Raw genomic sequence first — 18,146 nt, 5'->3', positions numbered from 1 at the left:
TATATAAACAATACCAGTCACCTTCCTCGATTCTTCTTGTTCTGTTGAAATTCTCCAAAATTGTTATTTAAAAAAAAAACTTTTTCCGTTTCTTTGAAACGGACTCTTGTTTCTGAAATTTCCGCTAGATGGCAAAGTGATTATTTTATAAATATAAAAATGTTTTTCTGTACTAAACAATATAAACCTTCGTTTAGGTTTGTGGCTAAACTAAAATATGTGACTAAATAACCACAAAATAACCTCATTTCGAACACACACAGATATCTATAAGTCGTTATAATAGGGAAATATCAGGTTTTTTTAAACATTTTTCAGTAATAAAAGTCTATGAAATGCTGCTCAGAAAAAGTTTTCTGCTAGTTATAAGTACCTAGCATAAAAAATATTTTTAAATTTGTAATTTCAAATTCCCGCAAAAAGGTCACAACTGTCAAAGCCAAACATGTTGCGTTTTTCAGCGAAATATTTTTTATTTAAATATGTCTTAAAATATTTCTCCACAATATCCATACTGATTTTGAAAATACAATTAATTATTCTCAATACATTTCACATATTTTTATCGGTATTCGTAGTACGTGATATTTCCCTTTATCAGTTTGACAATCATAAATGCTTTTTGACTTTAGTCGACTAAATTCACAAATTTCGCAAAAAAAAATGCGACAATATACCTATTTTAAAGTTAAAGCAGAGATTTTAAAAACAAAATGACAGTGTGATCAAAACACGAGAAATCTTGAAAAAAAAATTGGTTTATTTCATCTACATTAAAAAAAAAACAGTAAACATACTTATTTCTCATAAAAATTCCAGTCGACAAGAAAAAAATACATGTTTCTTATTTTCCTTACTCTAATCATAGTAACTATCAGGGGTTAAGGATTAATGGGTTAAAATATTCACGTTTTGTACAAATAAAACCCCTATAAATGAATATACCACCTTGACCTTGTCAGTTATCGTCCCAGGAACCTCATTCGGGAACCGAACCAGTTAACATGGCCTTTATCTTAATAATATACACAGCTACACAAGGAAGGATAAACAACATTAATACATCAAACAGCATTATTATATCTTCAGGTGTACCACAAGGTGCTCACTTTGCTCCTTTGCTGTTCAATCTATTCATCAATGATCTAAAAAATGTTTTTCTTATTTCATCAATTTGGCTGTTTGCTGACAACACTAAGATTCTCAAAAAGACTGACAAACCTTTCGATTGTTCACTATTCAAATCTGATTTAGTGTCTTTTAGCACCTGGTGCTCATCCAATAATCTACATCTCAACTTAAGTAAGTGCAAGGTTATGAGATTTTTTAATCTAGAAAATCCAATCATACACGACTTCTTACTGAACGATGAAATATCATCATCTGTGTCTATACGAGATTTAGGTATTATAATTGACACTAAACTTTCTTTTACAATTAACATTGAACATGTTATCAATAAGTCCTTAAAACTCCTAGGATTTATTTACAGAAGCACAACTGACTTAAATAAATCAATACCCTTAAAACTCTCATCGGTTCCCTAGTTCGCCCGCACTAGTATTCCTGTTATCTGGTCTCCATATTATAATGTTCACATCAAAAATATTCAATCAGTTCAACATCGATTTTTAAGAAAGATGGGCTTGAGGTTGGGCTTATCCAAAGACCAATATACGTATTATAAGTTAAAAACTAGTTTAAATATATCTTTTCTTCAAGACCGTCAAAATAAATCCGACTTTCTAGTCCTATTTCACATTCTCAACTAATTAGTTCAATAAAATAAAATATCCCAGCTAGTACCTCGTACAAAACTTACTTTTTCATACCGATAACCATAGAACTAACTATGGTTTTCATTCCCCAATGGGCAGAATTTTTAAGTCTGCCAACAAACATACCAGCCTTGATTTCTTTGATAACAAGTTTTCTTCTTTCATACGATCACTGAATCAAATTTATAATTCATAAAATAATAAACACCTCTCTCCCGCTTCCACTCTCACCAAGTCTACAATATACCATTGTGTCTTTCTGCTTTCCTTTATAATAAGTTTCTATGTATAGATATGTCCTTAAAAATGCCCATTGGGCGTATATATATATATAAAAATAAGTATAAACATCAATGTATGCCTACCTAAAATTGTGATCATCCACGCCACAACGTATGACAGAGACCCAATCCAAATAATGCACATCAGAAAGGTTACGGTATACCAGGAACGGAATCTTGGCTTCTCGCAATCAGGAATGGAGCAGATGAATATTAAGTAAATCGGCCAAGTTACCACCCATCTAGTCTAAAATCAGATAAAAGTATTCACTAACAATTAGAGAAACATTTTCACAATCTTTACAAAACCAACAACCCTTGCTGGGGATCGAGTCGGAAATCTCATGGAGCTAATGAAATACCCTTAAACTAGATAATATCGTCGCTGTTTAGGAAAAAGTCACTAACCATAAAAATGCCAGTTATTAGTTAAAGATGCCAATCATCAACATTCCCTTTCCACACGTAATGGTGCATAGGACACTGCATTGGTACACAAATCGTGGTGTATCTTGATAATTATTTTTTTACATATTTGACATGAAGGTAAGATGATCGGTCTTACGCTTCAGGTCCTGGTACTATGAAATATTCTAGTCTAAAAACGCAATTTTAAATAAATATTTCATGTCGGGAATCAAACCCGAGTCCACCACAAGGCCGACAAATATGCCATTCGAAGCGTAAAATTATGTTATGATTCTAAACGAAAATATGAAACTTATTATTCATAGATGGCGCTTTTATCATTTTTATTGAAAAATGCCATTTTTACGTTAATTTTCAATTGAAATTTTTAAAAAATTGGTTTGCGTTAATTTTACACTATACTGATTGTAACGAATACCAAAACAATAAAATTTAGATATTTTTATCCAAATGGTGTACAAAACAAAAAATAATATAAATGGTTTTTTGTTTTATACACCATTTTGTGAAAAGGACCTTAATTATAATTATTGTTTTGGTATTTGTTACAATCAATTGTGAAGTTTCCGCAAACCAAGTTTTGTAAATATTCCATTGAAAACAAACGTAAAAATGCCTTGTTTTAAAAAAAAGTTTAAAAGCGCCATCTATGAATAATTATTTTCGTATTATTGTTTAGAATCACCTTAAGAGGCCAAAGTCACCAAGGTCACTTCGAAAAAAATTGTGTGAATCCGAATGATTTGTTTTTGACTACGTGACTTCTTATTATTATTAATTTTAAACGTTTAAAAAAACATGTTTTATCATACTTCTTTAAATAAAAAATCATTTTTAACCACAACATAATAATTGTTTCTAATATTCATTCCGTTCTTTAACTCAAATAGTTTGCATTGTTCAGATTATCAACAAGCAAATGTCACTTAACAAGTTTTTACTCACCTTGCCTCATAAAAACCTTTCAGATAATTTTGAATGTATCAGGAGGGAAAAAAATATGTTGTCTACATAAAGTAAACCCTCCAAAACACAAGCATCTGATTTTTCCTTTGTCTCCAAACATTCAATTTGCGATTTCTCAAAATGATTTTTTTTGAGTTAGTGACTTTTGCCTGAACGGCGACGATATAATATATATTTACCAATAATAAATCATTATCATCGTCCCCCTTTCCATGTCCGCATTTGCTTAAGGCACTGCATTAGTAAACCATTGCTGCGTAGTTTGATCATCTGTCACATGAAGGTTAGGTCAAAGTGTTACAAATTAGTCGTACGCATCGGGTGACAGTCCAGGAACTATCAAACAATGCAGGGTAGAACCACCTTTGAAATTAATCACATCCACCCTGCCCGAAATCGAATCTAGGATCTCAAACATGGAAGGCAAAAGCGCAAAGGGGACGGACTTATTTCCATTAGTTTTCCCTTTTCAGAATTTTTACCTGAGAGTAGAAATCGAGTCTAAAGCACTCGTCCAGAGTTTTTGTTCAATTTCACATTCAGAACTTTATCCGCCCGGACGCAGAAAAAAATTATAAATCGAATATACAGTTAATATAATTAATTTATTGATCACAGGTTACTGCATTGGTACAAACATCGCAGCGTACCACGATCATTTTGATTACATGAAGGTGAGATGATCAGTTTTACGCTACAGGTGCTAGTACAGGGACTATAATTTTTTTAGTGAAAAAAGAATTTTTAAATAAATATTTTACGTCAACCATGCTGGGAATCGAACTCGAAATATCTTGCATGCAAGGCAAAGGGGCTAACCACTGCACCAGGAGGCGGATTTTTTTTTTATCTACAATATTTTGAGTTCGTATAAATTTTTGCAGAGAAGGACTGGCTTCAACTCCCTAGGGTGCTGTTGAGATGAAGAAAATTTTACCCAGCCAAAAAACTAGACAAACCAGCCAATGACAGGTCATAAGCCCTGAAGATATCTAGACTTCAATATAGCCTTTATTAAAGGAAATTATTTTCAGGCGTTTTTTTTTTTTTTTTTATTAATTCATATTTTTCGCTTACAAACTATAATTAATAATAAAAATAATGTGATCTCACTGGGGTTTCCCGTGCCGAGGACACTTAACAATTTAGTTTTTTGAAATTACATTTGAGAATAAACAAAGAAGACTAACTTAAAAAACAAACATAATTAACAAATATTCAGACAGTTTTAAAAACAAGGTATTTATGTACATCTATATTATTTACATTACAAAACACACAATGAAAATAACAAAAACCTAACATAAGCTATACAGTTGTGGAGCAGTTGATTCAGTATTGGTATGGGCGAATGAGACAATCCATTTTACTTCTACCTAGCTCCACTATCCAATTTTTAATAGACTTTTAAAACATTTTCTCATTACTAATTGCTTTAATAGACATTGGAAGTAGGTTATAGATTTTAATTGAATAATACTCAAAATCCCTTTGCCCGAAAGTGGTATAAGATTGTATTTGTTTAAGTTGTCTATGTGTTGAGGATCTAGTGATTATATTATTTGTATGTGATGTATTGTGGGGGTTATGTCTTTCATTTGAGTAAGAGTAGTTTTTGAATCTATAAGTGAGTATTGTTTTAGCGTATAATTGTTTTGGTGTCATAAGTTGTGATTTATGGAATATTTCTTCAGTAGATGTCTGTATCGGGAATCTGAGTATTATTTTAATGATGGATTTTTGTGTAACAAATACACTATTTAAAACTGTGTCACTCGCACCACCCCAACCGATTATACCATACTCCAAAATTGATTGGCACAATGCAAAATAAATATTTGAAAGTTCTTGTACATTAATTATATTTCGAATTGTTTTGAATATATATATATATATGGTGGCCTCCGTGGTGTAGTGGTCAAGACGTTTGACTCACGCACGGAAGGTTCCGGGTTCGATTCCCGGTGAGAACACAAAAATTCAAATGTGATTTTTCTCCAGCCTGGGTGCTCTGTGATGTAATTCACCACTGTAATTAGGCGTCCTGGCCTGTTGTGGTGCAAAAAAAAATGTATGAAAAAAAAAAAAAAAACTCTTAAGTTTATTAGTAACATTTTCAATCTGCTGTTTCCACTTTAAATTTATATCAATAATAAATCCTAAGTATTTGACATTGTCTATCATATCCAGTATTGGGCAATTACAATGAGCACTTTGAAGACAATTATTGTTATGTAGTTTGATGTTAAGATAAGCATTTAGTGAATAGTTTCTAGAACTGATTTGAAATGAAATGAAGTAAGTTTTAGATTTATTAAGAGTTGAGTAATTAGTATCTAGCCATGCGTTTACCATATTGCCTGATTGATCGATTTAAATTTGTTATGGTTTTTTGATAATGGAGACAACAAAACGAGTGTTGCGCATGGCGATGTTGCGTATTCCAATAAAATACAGTTTTTAGAAAAACATTTGAGTCATTGTTAGATTTTATTTGGATTATTTAAGTTATAAAACTCTTTCCAGAAAAGAAAGGCATTGTGTCGCTTCTGGATGTTTTCTATGGAACTCGTATTAGACCACTTCACAAGTTCGCGGAAGACAGCAACGATTGCAGCAATTGTGGCGGTTTTCGCTGAAGAAAATTAATAAGTTAAAAAAATTTCGCAAATTTATATGTTTTCTGGCTAGAACTGTATTCTATTTATGAAATAATTGTCAAAAATATACTCATGTATATATGTTATATAACATACTCGTTCTACATACTTATATACCCATCTATGTTTAAGTTTAATTAATTTGCTTGGGAGATTTTGTTTTTATTATTTTTATTTTCGTGTTTATTATTGATATTATTTATTACAAAATCATCGATGTCGATGAAGAAACTTATATTATTTATTATTTTATACACATACATTTGTTGTAATGTTTTTTACATATATTCACGTCAAACAAATAATTATAATACCACAAAATGCCAAAATTATTACTCTCCAGTAATATTACGATTCACGACACTGGCACTTTTAAATTCAAGTCGCAGATTTGATAAACGTAATAAACACTTGGGTATTTAATTGTTTTTGTGAATTAGTTTTGTAATGCATATTTTTGTTTTCTTTCACTAAAGCAGTGAGAATTATTATTATATTTAATGAATTACCTTTATGATACAGTTTATTACTTTGTTTTAAAAGAAAATTCAATGATAACATTTTAAAAAACGCTCTACTGTAAAGTTGCGAGTTTGCAATTACACCCTTATTCGCGGAAAGCAACAATATGACGATGCAATTGCACTAGAATTGCCGTATTTTTAGGACCTTTAAAGATGCACTTTTTTACTCTGGAAATTCAACAAAAAATTGGAGTGTGTCTTATGGTACAATGCGTCTTATCGTCCAAAATATTTATTTTTTTCTTAAAAATTGATTTTTGAGGATGAATTTTGAGGTGCGTCTCATCGTCCGTAAAATACGGTAGACTTGTAAACAAAAATTCTGTTTTTTCAGAACCTATCAAACTTTAACATTGCTCCGCTTCAAAATTCATTAAAATGTGACTTAGCCATCTTTCCTTGATATATTGTTAGCAACAAATTATTTGTAACTATATTTGATTAACACTTGGTATATCAATTGACCCACATCATATATGTCTATCGATTTATTTGTTTTTCAAGTTTGTTAGTGAAAACTCTTAGTATATGTTCATTGTAATTTATTAAAGAAACAAAAGACGAGTGATACTTAAATCCATACATTTGGAATTACCAGAGACCAGGTTCATTGCTTTCGCGACATCACTGAGACTGGTATCTACCGCTGTGGAGGTAATTCGGACAAAATAAAGCACTTAACTCACCATGAAGGGTTTTGAGTTCGACTCCCAGTGACAACATAAAAAATAAATAAATGTGATTGTTATCAAGCCTGTGTATACTGTGTTGTAATTCACTACTGTAAATAAATGTTGTGATGCAAAAAAAAATCAATCCAATCAGTGTAATATAATTTATAATTCGTTACCCTAACTGTGTTTAATATATACTTCATTTAAAAATAAAAATTCTGGTCTCGAAAATGTCGCGAAAGTAATAAAACCAGTCTATGGTTATTCCAAATTTATGGATTTTTTTATTTATCACTCGTCTTTTATTTCTGTAACAAATTGTTATTTATACATAACGTACTTATTTTTAAACAAATGATTATTTAAATACATTAAATAGATAGTAGAAAGACATGTTTTGTTTTCTCACTCCTGTTAAAATACAATAACTTGTGTTGTTATCGCTCGAATGACCTGTGACCATTGATTTGTATTAATCAATAAAAAATACTTTAATCCAAAACATGAATTTTATTCGAATTTGGTAAATGCGAGTATTCAAGTACATAAAGAGCCTCCTTTAAGAGGGGAATATGAAAGTCTAGGCATTTAAAGGGCTTATGAACTGATATTGCCATGGCAACAGTTTTTAAGTTTTACAGAGGAATATACGAGGGATGATACTGCGTGTGAGATAAGCAAGGTAGAAATAAAAAGTGCGCTAAAAAGTATGAAGAATGGTTAATCCGTCGGGTATAATAAGATCGCTGATATCTAAAGAGTGGTGGTCAGATCGTGGGCACATGGCTGCACATACTTTTCAATCTCTTTTTAAAGGATAAATACGCCTTTGGATTGGAGGAGGGTGGTTGTCATGCTTTCATATAAGGGGAAAGGATCTTGTGCGGAGTGTGGAAACTAAAAGGCGATCAGTCTTCTGAGTTCTGTCGGTAAACTGTATCGGAAAATTATAATTGAGAGAGTAAGAAAGGTGACGAAAGATAAAGTGTGGAACGTGCAAGGAGCCTTTATGAGTGGACGTGGATGCACGGATCAATATTTTACGCTACAAATGCTAACGAAGTAGTTATTGGCAAAAGGTCAGAAACTGTTCTGCGTATTTGTTGATTTGCTAAAAACGTATGGTACAGTAGATATAATGAAATTGTGGAGCGTTTTGGAAAAGTATGGAGTAAACAATACATTTATACGAGCTGTATCATCTCTCTATGAGGAGAGTTCAGCGTGTGTAAAAGTTAATGGGGGATTCACATCTTAGTTTGCGATCTCAAAAGGCGTGAAACAAGGATGTGTAATGTCTCCATGGATTTTTAATCTATACATTGACAACGGTATGAAAGAGATAGAATGTATGGGAATCGGAGCAATAGTGGGCAATTTTTCAGTAAACTGCTTGTTTTGCACTGATGATGCAGTTCTTTTAGCAAGCAACAAGGAGGATTTGCATCACACAGTCTCTAGAATGTATGATGTATGCCTGGAGAGCGATTTGGCGATGAACGTAAGTAAGTAAAAAATGGATGTATTTGAAAGGGGAAGTGAGGTTACTGATACGTAAACGACGAATGTATTGAACAAGAAAAGGAATTTGTGCTCGTGGGAAGCACGTTTTTAAGATATGGAAGAGTAGAAGAAGATGTTGAAAGGAGAGTGAATTCGGGCAACAAAATGAACGGCGTACTAAACACAGTAATTGCTAATAAAATAATGTCAATTGAAGCTAAAATAGCAGTGCACAACGGAGTTTTAGTCCCAACACTTATGTATGGAAATAAAACATGGAACTGGCAGAGGAAGGGTGAAAGCCGAGTGAACACGGTCGAAATGCGATGCCTTAGACGAATGCGTGAAAAATTCATGTATTACAGGGTTACGAATGATGAAATCAGGCGAGAGTGTAAATCAGAGTCAGGTATAATTGATAAGATTTAAAATTCTGAGATAGTTTGGTCATGTAGAACGAATGGATGACGAAATAATGGTAAAACCGATATAACAGGTATAACGAACAAGAAGGACGTGGTATGGTCAGATAAAAACAAAATCTTAAGTCTGGTCATGTCAGGGCATGTATAAAAATTATATGAATGTAAAAGAAGTTAGAAATGTATTCAAAGATACACGTGTTTGGCGGTCCATTCTCTCTGCCTACCCCTATGTGTGTATGATTTTACACAATGTAACGTTTACTGTTCGGCGTGTATAAAATTGCCAACCGTTTCAATTTATCGGGACTGTCACTGTAGCCCTCTGTCTCGACAAAACCGGTAATGTCCCAATTTTAACTTTCAGAGCAATATCGCGAATATTGACGTCACAACAACCAAGGCCAAACAAGGCGCGTTTTTCTAAGAACGTATTTTTATTGAATTTCTTTTTTATGTATGAAAACATTTCTCCACAATATCCATATTGATTTTGAAAATACAATTAATTGTTTTTCATCCATTTCAAATGTAAATATATTTTTATGGGTATTATTATAACATTTTCATTTTACATTACATTTCCCAATTATAATACAACAAAAAGCAATCCTCCCTACGTTTGTTTAAGTGCCGCCCTTGTTGATTTATTAAATCGTCAGAAATGGGTTGAATGAATTAAAAACACGTAAATATCACTTTTTTTACAATTTTAAATTAATAAGGGTCTATAAAGTACTATATAAAATAATCTTTCCTGATTATTGGTAGGAAATATTAATAAAATATATTTTTAATCTTTAATTCTCACGAAAACGGTCCATTGCATTGGCCACGCCCCATACGTCACGATTCGCGGAAATTTTAATCTTTGTTAGTAAACGTTTAAATTTAAATAGAACATCGTCACGAATCTAACTCGTTTTTATTAAAATCATATCCATTATTTTTTCATACATTTTCAAGAAACATCACCTTACAATTTAATGTTCTAATTTTTACCGCGCCTAAGAAAATATTTTTGTATCTAGTTTCCCGTAGCACTGAGCTTCCTCGTTGTGAATCCACAGACATATAAGACCTAAACATCTTGTTCCGATACTTGCATCTAATATTTGTCAGTGTTTGTGTGTGCAAGAGGACCAGAATCCAGGATGAGCGCTTTGCACTCGATGGCCACATTCGATGGCTACAAAAATCCTAAGGGAGAAAATCGAGTAGAGAAAAGCCTGACTCATGCGCGGTGTAGTAATTGGCGAATGCGCCTGCATGAAATTGAAATTCTGGGTTTGATTCCTATGAGGGTCAACATAAAATATTTGTTTACAATATTTCGCTGTCCCTGGAATAGTTACCGAAGTGTATGGCTGATTACCTCACTCTGTAACACATGATCAAGATACACTATATATACTTTGCTAATGCAGTGCCCTATGCATGATTTTTTTAGTTTATATTTTTTATGTGTAACTTGTTACCTTAAATACAAAACTAGCTGGCAGCTGTCAATATATTATTTAAAGCTTTTTAAATCATAAAAAAAGTCCTTACAAACGAAATATTTATATATTTTACAAATTGTTAAATATTTTACAAGTTGAATGATGAGTGATCTTAATTCATTCAACGAAGCCAGCCATTCAGGTGAACGCCAGCATTTAATGAACAGCTTAGGCGCTCCGTTAAGTAGCTGATGTAACTATTAAGCGGCGCCATATATATCGTAAGTATATTAAGTTAGTTGGTGCCTATGTAATAACCGAATATTTTAAGGAATCACGTTGATTTTTACTATGGCATAACATGAGCCTAAAGGTTTCAGCTGTATTACTTCAGAAAATCAACAGATGGCGCTGGTGAATTTCGTGACGCGCTTGCGAATCTTATAGTATATGAATAATTTCGATCTAAAAATAGGAATGGTAATATTTTTATAAAGAGAGATTTAGTTTTGACGGGAAATGTAGAATAGTCAACGTGGGGTAAAAATCTCCGAGGCGTATGGTGCACGCGTCCATGCTGGGGCCGCCGCGGCCGCTGCGTTTGGACATAATGATGGTTAGAAAAAAATTGACTCAAAAGATTTAATATAATCAAGGATCATTGTATATTTACCTGGATAAACCAACCTCTTCCGGATGGCCACTTCCAGAGGCTGTGAACGTATTTATTAGAGTCTTTGGACATTTCATCTTCGGTACTCTGGTCAACTTTCATGTCTTCTAGTATAACAGTTTTCGCAGCACTTTTTGCTTCACCGTTATCGTCTGCATCTTGAACCTTGTGATCATTGGTATCGTCTTGGTGATGTTTAGAATCCTCATTTTCAATTTTTTCATCCTCCTTTCTTTCAGTGTCATCTCTGTTTGTTGAGGATATTATTTCTTGTGTGGGTTTCTCGTATGACGATATTTTATTCTGGGTTTTCGATGGCCATTTTACTCCCCCGTTGAACTGCTGGTGGCCCACAGATTTATTGTCACCCTTCAGTGGCCGGCATGATTCAATCGTCTCTAAGAAAAAATATAATTTGTTAACATTTATAGAATACATTTTTTCATGTTTCGATTGGAATATACCTTTTTTACAGAGAAAAATATATAACTTCAAGCGGTCAAACATCAATAGGTACGGATATTAGAACTCGCGGAGTTTTTACTGTTTATTTCAAATTTTAGAATTATTTTTTTTAGTCTTTTGATGAAGAAATTGTAAACACATTAAGTTCATAAAATTACATCTGATTGAGCGGCATGATCAAAGCTAACAATATTTTATTTAAAGTGATACAATATTCTGTTTAGTTAAAAAGTAATTTGCTACCCCAAAGCCTCGTTGACACAGGGTAAAATATCAGGACGTCAGGACCACGCAAATTTTGTGAATCTGTCATTTAATTAATGGTCATAAAGATATAACATTTACTAATACGTGTGCGAATCTTCTATAGGTATGAGTAGATCAAATCCACAATTAAAAGTTTCTCAATCAATTTATTGATCAAATTGAACTCAAACACGTTTATTGCGGGTTTGATTTCCGATTAGATGATAATGGTTAATTAAAAAAAATTCAAGTCCGAGTGTGCTACAATGTTTACTACTGTAATCAAACCGCGTGGACGGTCGTGTTGTAATTACTTAAGCTACAAAAACAATAAGAGTAGTTTTTAATCTGCTGTAAAACTAACTTACTACAGATTCTCATGAACTTCTAATGACAGAAGTGTAGTATATACACTTGCCAACGAACTTTTATAATGTGTGTAATAATCGTATTATGCCAATCAGAAAACTGGTCAAAAATCTGTGATTTTTACAGAATTTATAAGGTTAAAATTTGATGTATGAATGCTAAATTACCATATGATCCAAGTAAGAAAGTACCATATAATCATCCCCTAATCCGCACCTGATGGTGCAAAGGGAACTGCAACTTGACAAAGTTCATGCAGTGTATCTCGATCATGCGTGACAGGAAAGTAAGGTGATCAGTTTCACGCTTCAGTAATCACTCCAGGGACAGTGAAATATTGTATTATTAAATTACTTTATTAACAAGTATTTTATGTTGACCCTCCCAGGAATCGAACTCAGGACCTCATGGGTGACAGGCAAACACGCCAACTCTACACCACGAGGCACACTTTTCTGCACTCGATTTCCTTTTGCAGGATTTTTGCCTGACAGTAGCCATCAAGTCGAAAGCACTCGTCCAGGATTCTGGTTTTATTACACACACAGAATTGTAGTCTATATCTACCTGGAAGACTACCATCATGAACTGCAAGATTGTTTGTTCAGAATTCTGTTTCGATTTAACCTATTTCCTGTTTGTGTAATACGGCTATTAGTGAAGAATAATAATAAATTGGTTGTGCTCTCTGAGTAATAATTCTCCCCTTAAGCTCTATTGCATAGAACGAAAGCGTTTTAAATTTTTAGTTTGGTTTGAGTTTATTTTTTAGTTTAACAACAAACAAGTAAGGAATGGTTTCGGTTAGCGCTTGCAATTTTTATCTCAAGCACCGAAGGGAGGGTGCGTCATTTTTTTCAATTTTCGGTTTTAGAAACTTAATAGGTCTCAAAAGTTGCGTTAAATATAAAAATAAGAACCCCATTTAACATTTTTTTAAAAGAATGTGTATTCAGCTCGCATGCCGCAAAGATTTGAAAAAATACAAGCCATAAATATTTTAATAATAAACAACCTCAATATCCAAACATTGAAAGTTTATTTTTCACATAAAGATATCTTTGCCTAATAAAAAAAAAGGTTAAAATATTATTGACGCATAACGGATGAAGAGTACATAATTTGCCTGCAGGAACATGATAAGTTTACCTTTGCCACGTTTTGCCTTCAGAAGGCAGTACTAGAATATTCGAGAAAGCTTTATTTTCATATTTAAAAGCTGAAAATCATAAGGTTACTGAATAAGTTGCTCTTGCAATTTTGCCCATTCTCAGAATCATTTACTACCAATGATAACACTAATAACGGCATGAAATAAAAAAACTCTTTTGCAAAAGCATCAAACAATGTCGTTTTTTTTTTTATTTCTTTAGGATTAAAAAGAGCATTTTTCACTTCTTAATTAAACTTAAAAAACGATAATTATCATGGTTTGATTGACCGGCATGATACAGACCTTGTTTTGACAGAACAAGCGCTTTTGCGGGCCATAAAGTCAGTAGTGTTATAAGTGCAATTAGTAAACCAAAGCAATTAAAGGTATGGGACTTCTTCTAAGAGTTCCTGTCACACACAATAAGTGAAAAATGCGAGAAGTTTTCATATGCGCCACACAAAATTCGAAAAAGGTGACGCCGACATTTAATTATTTGCGTCTAATTGGATAATTTTGGTATTTTTTATAATCGTCTAATCTGTTATAAATTTAATTTATTTCATATTTTTATTTTTTAATGCGTCAGTCATTCGACAGGGAAGGATTGAAGAGAGACGCAGTGCAGGTAGAAGGCGCATCTCTTGGCTTAAGAACTAGCGCACTGGTTCCATTGCAGCACTCAGTTCTTGTTCAGGGTAGCTGCCAATAAAGTAAGAATCGCAATGATGATTTTCATCCTCCATCAGGGAGAGGGACCGTAAGAAGAAGAAGAAGAATGGGTCAATCAATCAATAATGTTTTGTTTTGAAAAAAAAACTTTAAAACTCTTTAGCAAGCCAAAGATGATTTTTTAGGAATTTTTTTTGTTGCTTTTTTTATTACTATAAGCCTAATAAAACTTTTGAGACCTATTATTTCACAAGGTTCAAAATCTCGCAACTCGGCGTACCATGTTGGATATGAGCTTACTATACAAAATTGTTAATAACGTAATTGATAGCCCAGAAATTGTTAGAGGCATTTCATATCGAGTCCCTGTCCGTAGAAATTGTCAATCTGTACTCTTCGACATTCCTAACTCAATAACTAATTATTTAAAAAATAGCACTCTACGAAGAATACGGATTACCTTTAGTGACAGTTTTAGTGACATCGACATACTACATTGTAAATACCATATTTTTATCAGATCAGTTAAAGACACTTTAAATTTATCTCCTGTTTGACTTTTAACTTTTATTTTGATTTTTAATTTTGTTTTTCAATTTTAACTTTTTAATTTTAATTCTTAATTTTAACTTTTAATTTAAACTTTTAACTTAATTTTAATTTACACTTTTCATTTGAATTTTAACTTTTGCTTTTAATTTAAAACATTTGATTTCAACTCTTAATAAATGTTCATGGAAGCAGAGAGAGAGGGAGGAAAGTAGAGTAGCTTTACAATGTCTTCTCCTTTTTATGAACTTTGTATGTAATATTTTTATTTTTACTTTTTTAGAATTAAATTATTTTTCCCCTCTCCTCCTGCATTCATTAGTGTGAAATCTGTAATTGGTCTTACTTTTTTAATTGTTCTTTTGTACCTTGTTTTATATAAAGACTGTATGATTTAATAAATATTTTTTTTTTTAAAAAACAAATAAACCAAATCATGTAGCTTGACACACTCTAACCTACGGCCCGTTGCATCGCTGTAATCTGTAGCTAACTTCGTGGTCAATAATCGAAAAATGTTTTTTCTCCGCATGGGCGTCTCTATTAGGTTATTGCTCGAAGATTGTGCTAGTGCGTGAATATGTTACTCACCAATATCCCGTTCGTGGATCGGTGATGTTTCCGCGGGCCTCCGGCTTACAACGTTCGTGAGTTCTAGAAGAGCTGTGCTCAAGGTGGAAATAAATGTTAAATGAAGATTTTGTGATAGGAAGAATATAACGTACAATTGAAATAGCCTATTGAAGTATTAATAAATTGCATTATTTTACTAAAAGTTCGATTACGAATTTCGATTTTCAGGAAAGCTGAAAAATATTAATTGAAATTGCTAAATTTTAAATAATTTATATAGGATACTATTATTTATATGCTAAATTTTATTTATTTTATTAAATTTATTGGTTAATTTTAGAAAAAAAACTAACCCAATATGTTTGTGTTAAGGTTTATTTAAAAATACTTCTGTTAAGTTATTAATAAAATAAATAAAAAGTTAAGTAAATAACGAGTTTAAAATTACGTTTTATTTATATGTTTGCTAACGTATTATTTTTTAATATAAAAATATTGTATTAATTTTCAAAACAATACATTCAAATAAATAAAATAAAAACAGTTCCAATTTATTTTTTACTTTAAATAGATATAAGAATGTTAAGTGCATTTAAATTTGAAGCCAGTGCATTATATAATATGTGACATTTTCTCAAAATGTAAATCATCCATGTATTTTAATACTGAATCATTGTCCTGATTCTACATATGTAATTGCATAATTGACCAAATTTTCACAAGAAAATTCGAATATTTTATTTGCGTTTTTCTTTCGCAATAATCATACGAAAATAAAATATTTTTGGTTGTGGTTAGTGTAAGAGTTGTTAAACAAATGTTAAGATCCAACGACATTATTACGGAAAGTGATCCAAGAGACAAATAAAAGTAACCCCTCGAAAAGTCTAATTAGTAATTAGCAATGCAAATTAGATTAGTTCGATAAACGCCACGCGCGCCTTCTGAAATTTTCGTTGCGCAGACAAAAAGCTCGAATCCAAAAAATATTTTCATTACCGTCATAATATACTTGGTATGTTTATAGAACTATATATGAGTAAAAAGCTGGCTAAGTACGATATGTCTTTTTTATGAATTTTGAAGAAGAGCGTATTTTCTCATCTAAAACAAACTATTTGTTGTTATGAGACTTATCTCAATTTGCCATCTTTGGATATAGAAAAATCGATTCTACAGGTACAGTTATTCTTTGGTATAAGCTTAATATAAGGTAATCTAATAAGTTAAGCTCACAACGTATGAAAACGAGAAGAAGCTTGTAATTGCATGTCGAAATTCAAGATAGACGCATGGTATTCCATCCTTTTTGCATGTAGATAGAAGGAGTTCATCTTATTTATCTCTTGTATCACGTTCTGTTTAGTCCTACGTAATTAAAAGTGCTTTGTGATTGATTTGTACTGAATGTTGTCATGCGAGTAATCGACAAGGTACAAACCTCTAGCCCATTTCTGTATTTTCTTATCAAAGTACATGACCGCAATATAAACCAAATAGAGGCACACCAATATGAGTGCTTCATACCACTCTACCCGTTCATCGTGAATAATGCAGATTAGTATGGCCACCGTGATGCCGTATGCGACGCAGTCTCTTGTCAACGGCCACCAGTCAAGGGGTACTACCTGAAACATAAAGAAGTTCATAAAAAACAATGAAGTGCCTTTATACGAGGGTTGTGTAAAAAATAAGGGTCTCAATTTTTTTTCAGGTTTAAGGCATTTTTAATTTGATCTGAAAAATACATCATTTGAAAGTTTAGTTTCTCAACTATTTTTCAACATAATCACCAGATTTTTCAACGCATTTTTGTTGACGACCAATCCACTTTTGGAATCCAGCTTCAAAGAAGTCCGCCGCCAGTCCGTGGAGGAATTTGGTGACTGGTGATTATGTTGAAAAGAAGTTAAGAAATTAAGCTTTCCAATTTTTCATTTTAAAAAAAAAATGCTTTGAACCTGAAAAAAATTTGAGAACCTTACTTTTTACACAACCCTCGTATAAGTCTCGTGTCGTGCCTGAACATCAGAAGGCGCAGTGCAACAAGAACGCGGGAGTGATATTTCGCTTTTCCACGCCGACAGCTCGAAAGCAATATGTTATGTTTGGTATCTAAAACTCCTTTTTGCAAATTATTTTTGCCATTTGTAAATTCAGGGAAAAATAAATCTCATATAATTCATCCTAATCGCGTATAATTTCATAATCCTAACCTAGATAATAGTGAAATATTACATGCTACGAATGCCGATAAAAATATATGAAATGGATTAAGAAAAATTAATTATATTTTCAAAATCATTATGGATATTGTGGATAATTGTTTTTCTACATAAATTAAAAAAATAAATTATTCAAAAATATATCCTTACGAAAACGCGACATGGTCGGCTTTGATAATTGTGACGTCAAGATTTGTGACGATGTTCTATTTAAATTTAAACGGTCACAAACCAAGTTTAAATTTTACCCGAATCGTGACGTATTAGGGGCATGGCCAATTCAATAGCCTGTTTTCGCGGGAATTCAAAAACATAAATTTAAAAAAAAAAAAATTGTGTTTGTTTCTCGACAGTATTATTTCGTAGACCCTTATTATTGTTTTTTAGCTGATAATTCTCTATTCTAAAGAACAGCATTTAAATAATATCGAATCCAGAAGACCTAACATCGGTTCATATCCCAACATGAACAAGATTCTTGTTTTTTAATACAAAAACCGTTGTGAACGTATATCCGTTAAAGGCGAATTTGTAGTAAAATA

General features: G+C 32.3%; 1 protein-coding gene across 3 annotated transcripts in view; it reads right to left on the bottom strand.

Moving 5' to 3' along the window:
- zyd (sodium/potassium/calcium exchanger zydeco) overlaps positions 1-18,146 on the bottom strand; it is an 83,523-nt gene that overhangs the window by 6,137 nt on the left and 59,240 nt on the right. For 2 of the 3 annotated variants that reach the window (XM_088234016.1, XM_088234018.1), the window contains exons 4-7: positions 16,821-17,007; positions 15,398-15,469; positions 11,353-11,750; positions 2,144-2,306 (exon numbers count right to left, since the gene is read on the bottom strand). In XM_088234016.1, the coding sequence (XP_088090142.1) occupies positions 2,144-2,306; positions 11,353-11,750; positions 15,398-15,469; positions 16,821-17,007 (820 nt within the window). The remainder of the gene's footprint in view (positions 1-2,143; positions 2,307-11,352; positions 11,751-15,397; positions 15,470-16,820; positions 17,008-18,146) is intronic. The other variant, XM_088234017.1, reaches the window with a different exon arrangement.

The sequence above is a fragment of the Micrasema longulum genome, unplaced genomic scaffold (genome assembly GCF_059751315.1).
Source record: "Micrasema longulum isolate JH-2025_06_02 unplaced genomic scaffold, ASM5975131v1 h1tg001178l, whole genome shotgun sequence".
Taxonomy (NCBI): domain Eukaryota; kingdom Metazoa; phylum Arthropoda; class Insecta; order Trichoptera; family Brachycentridae; genus Micrasema; species Micrasema longulum.
This window is presented reverse-complemented; position numbering and strand designations above follow the sequence as displayed.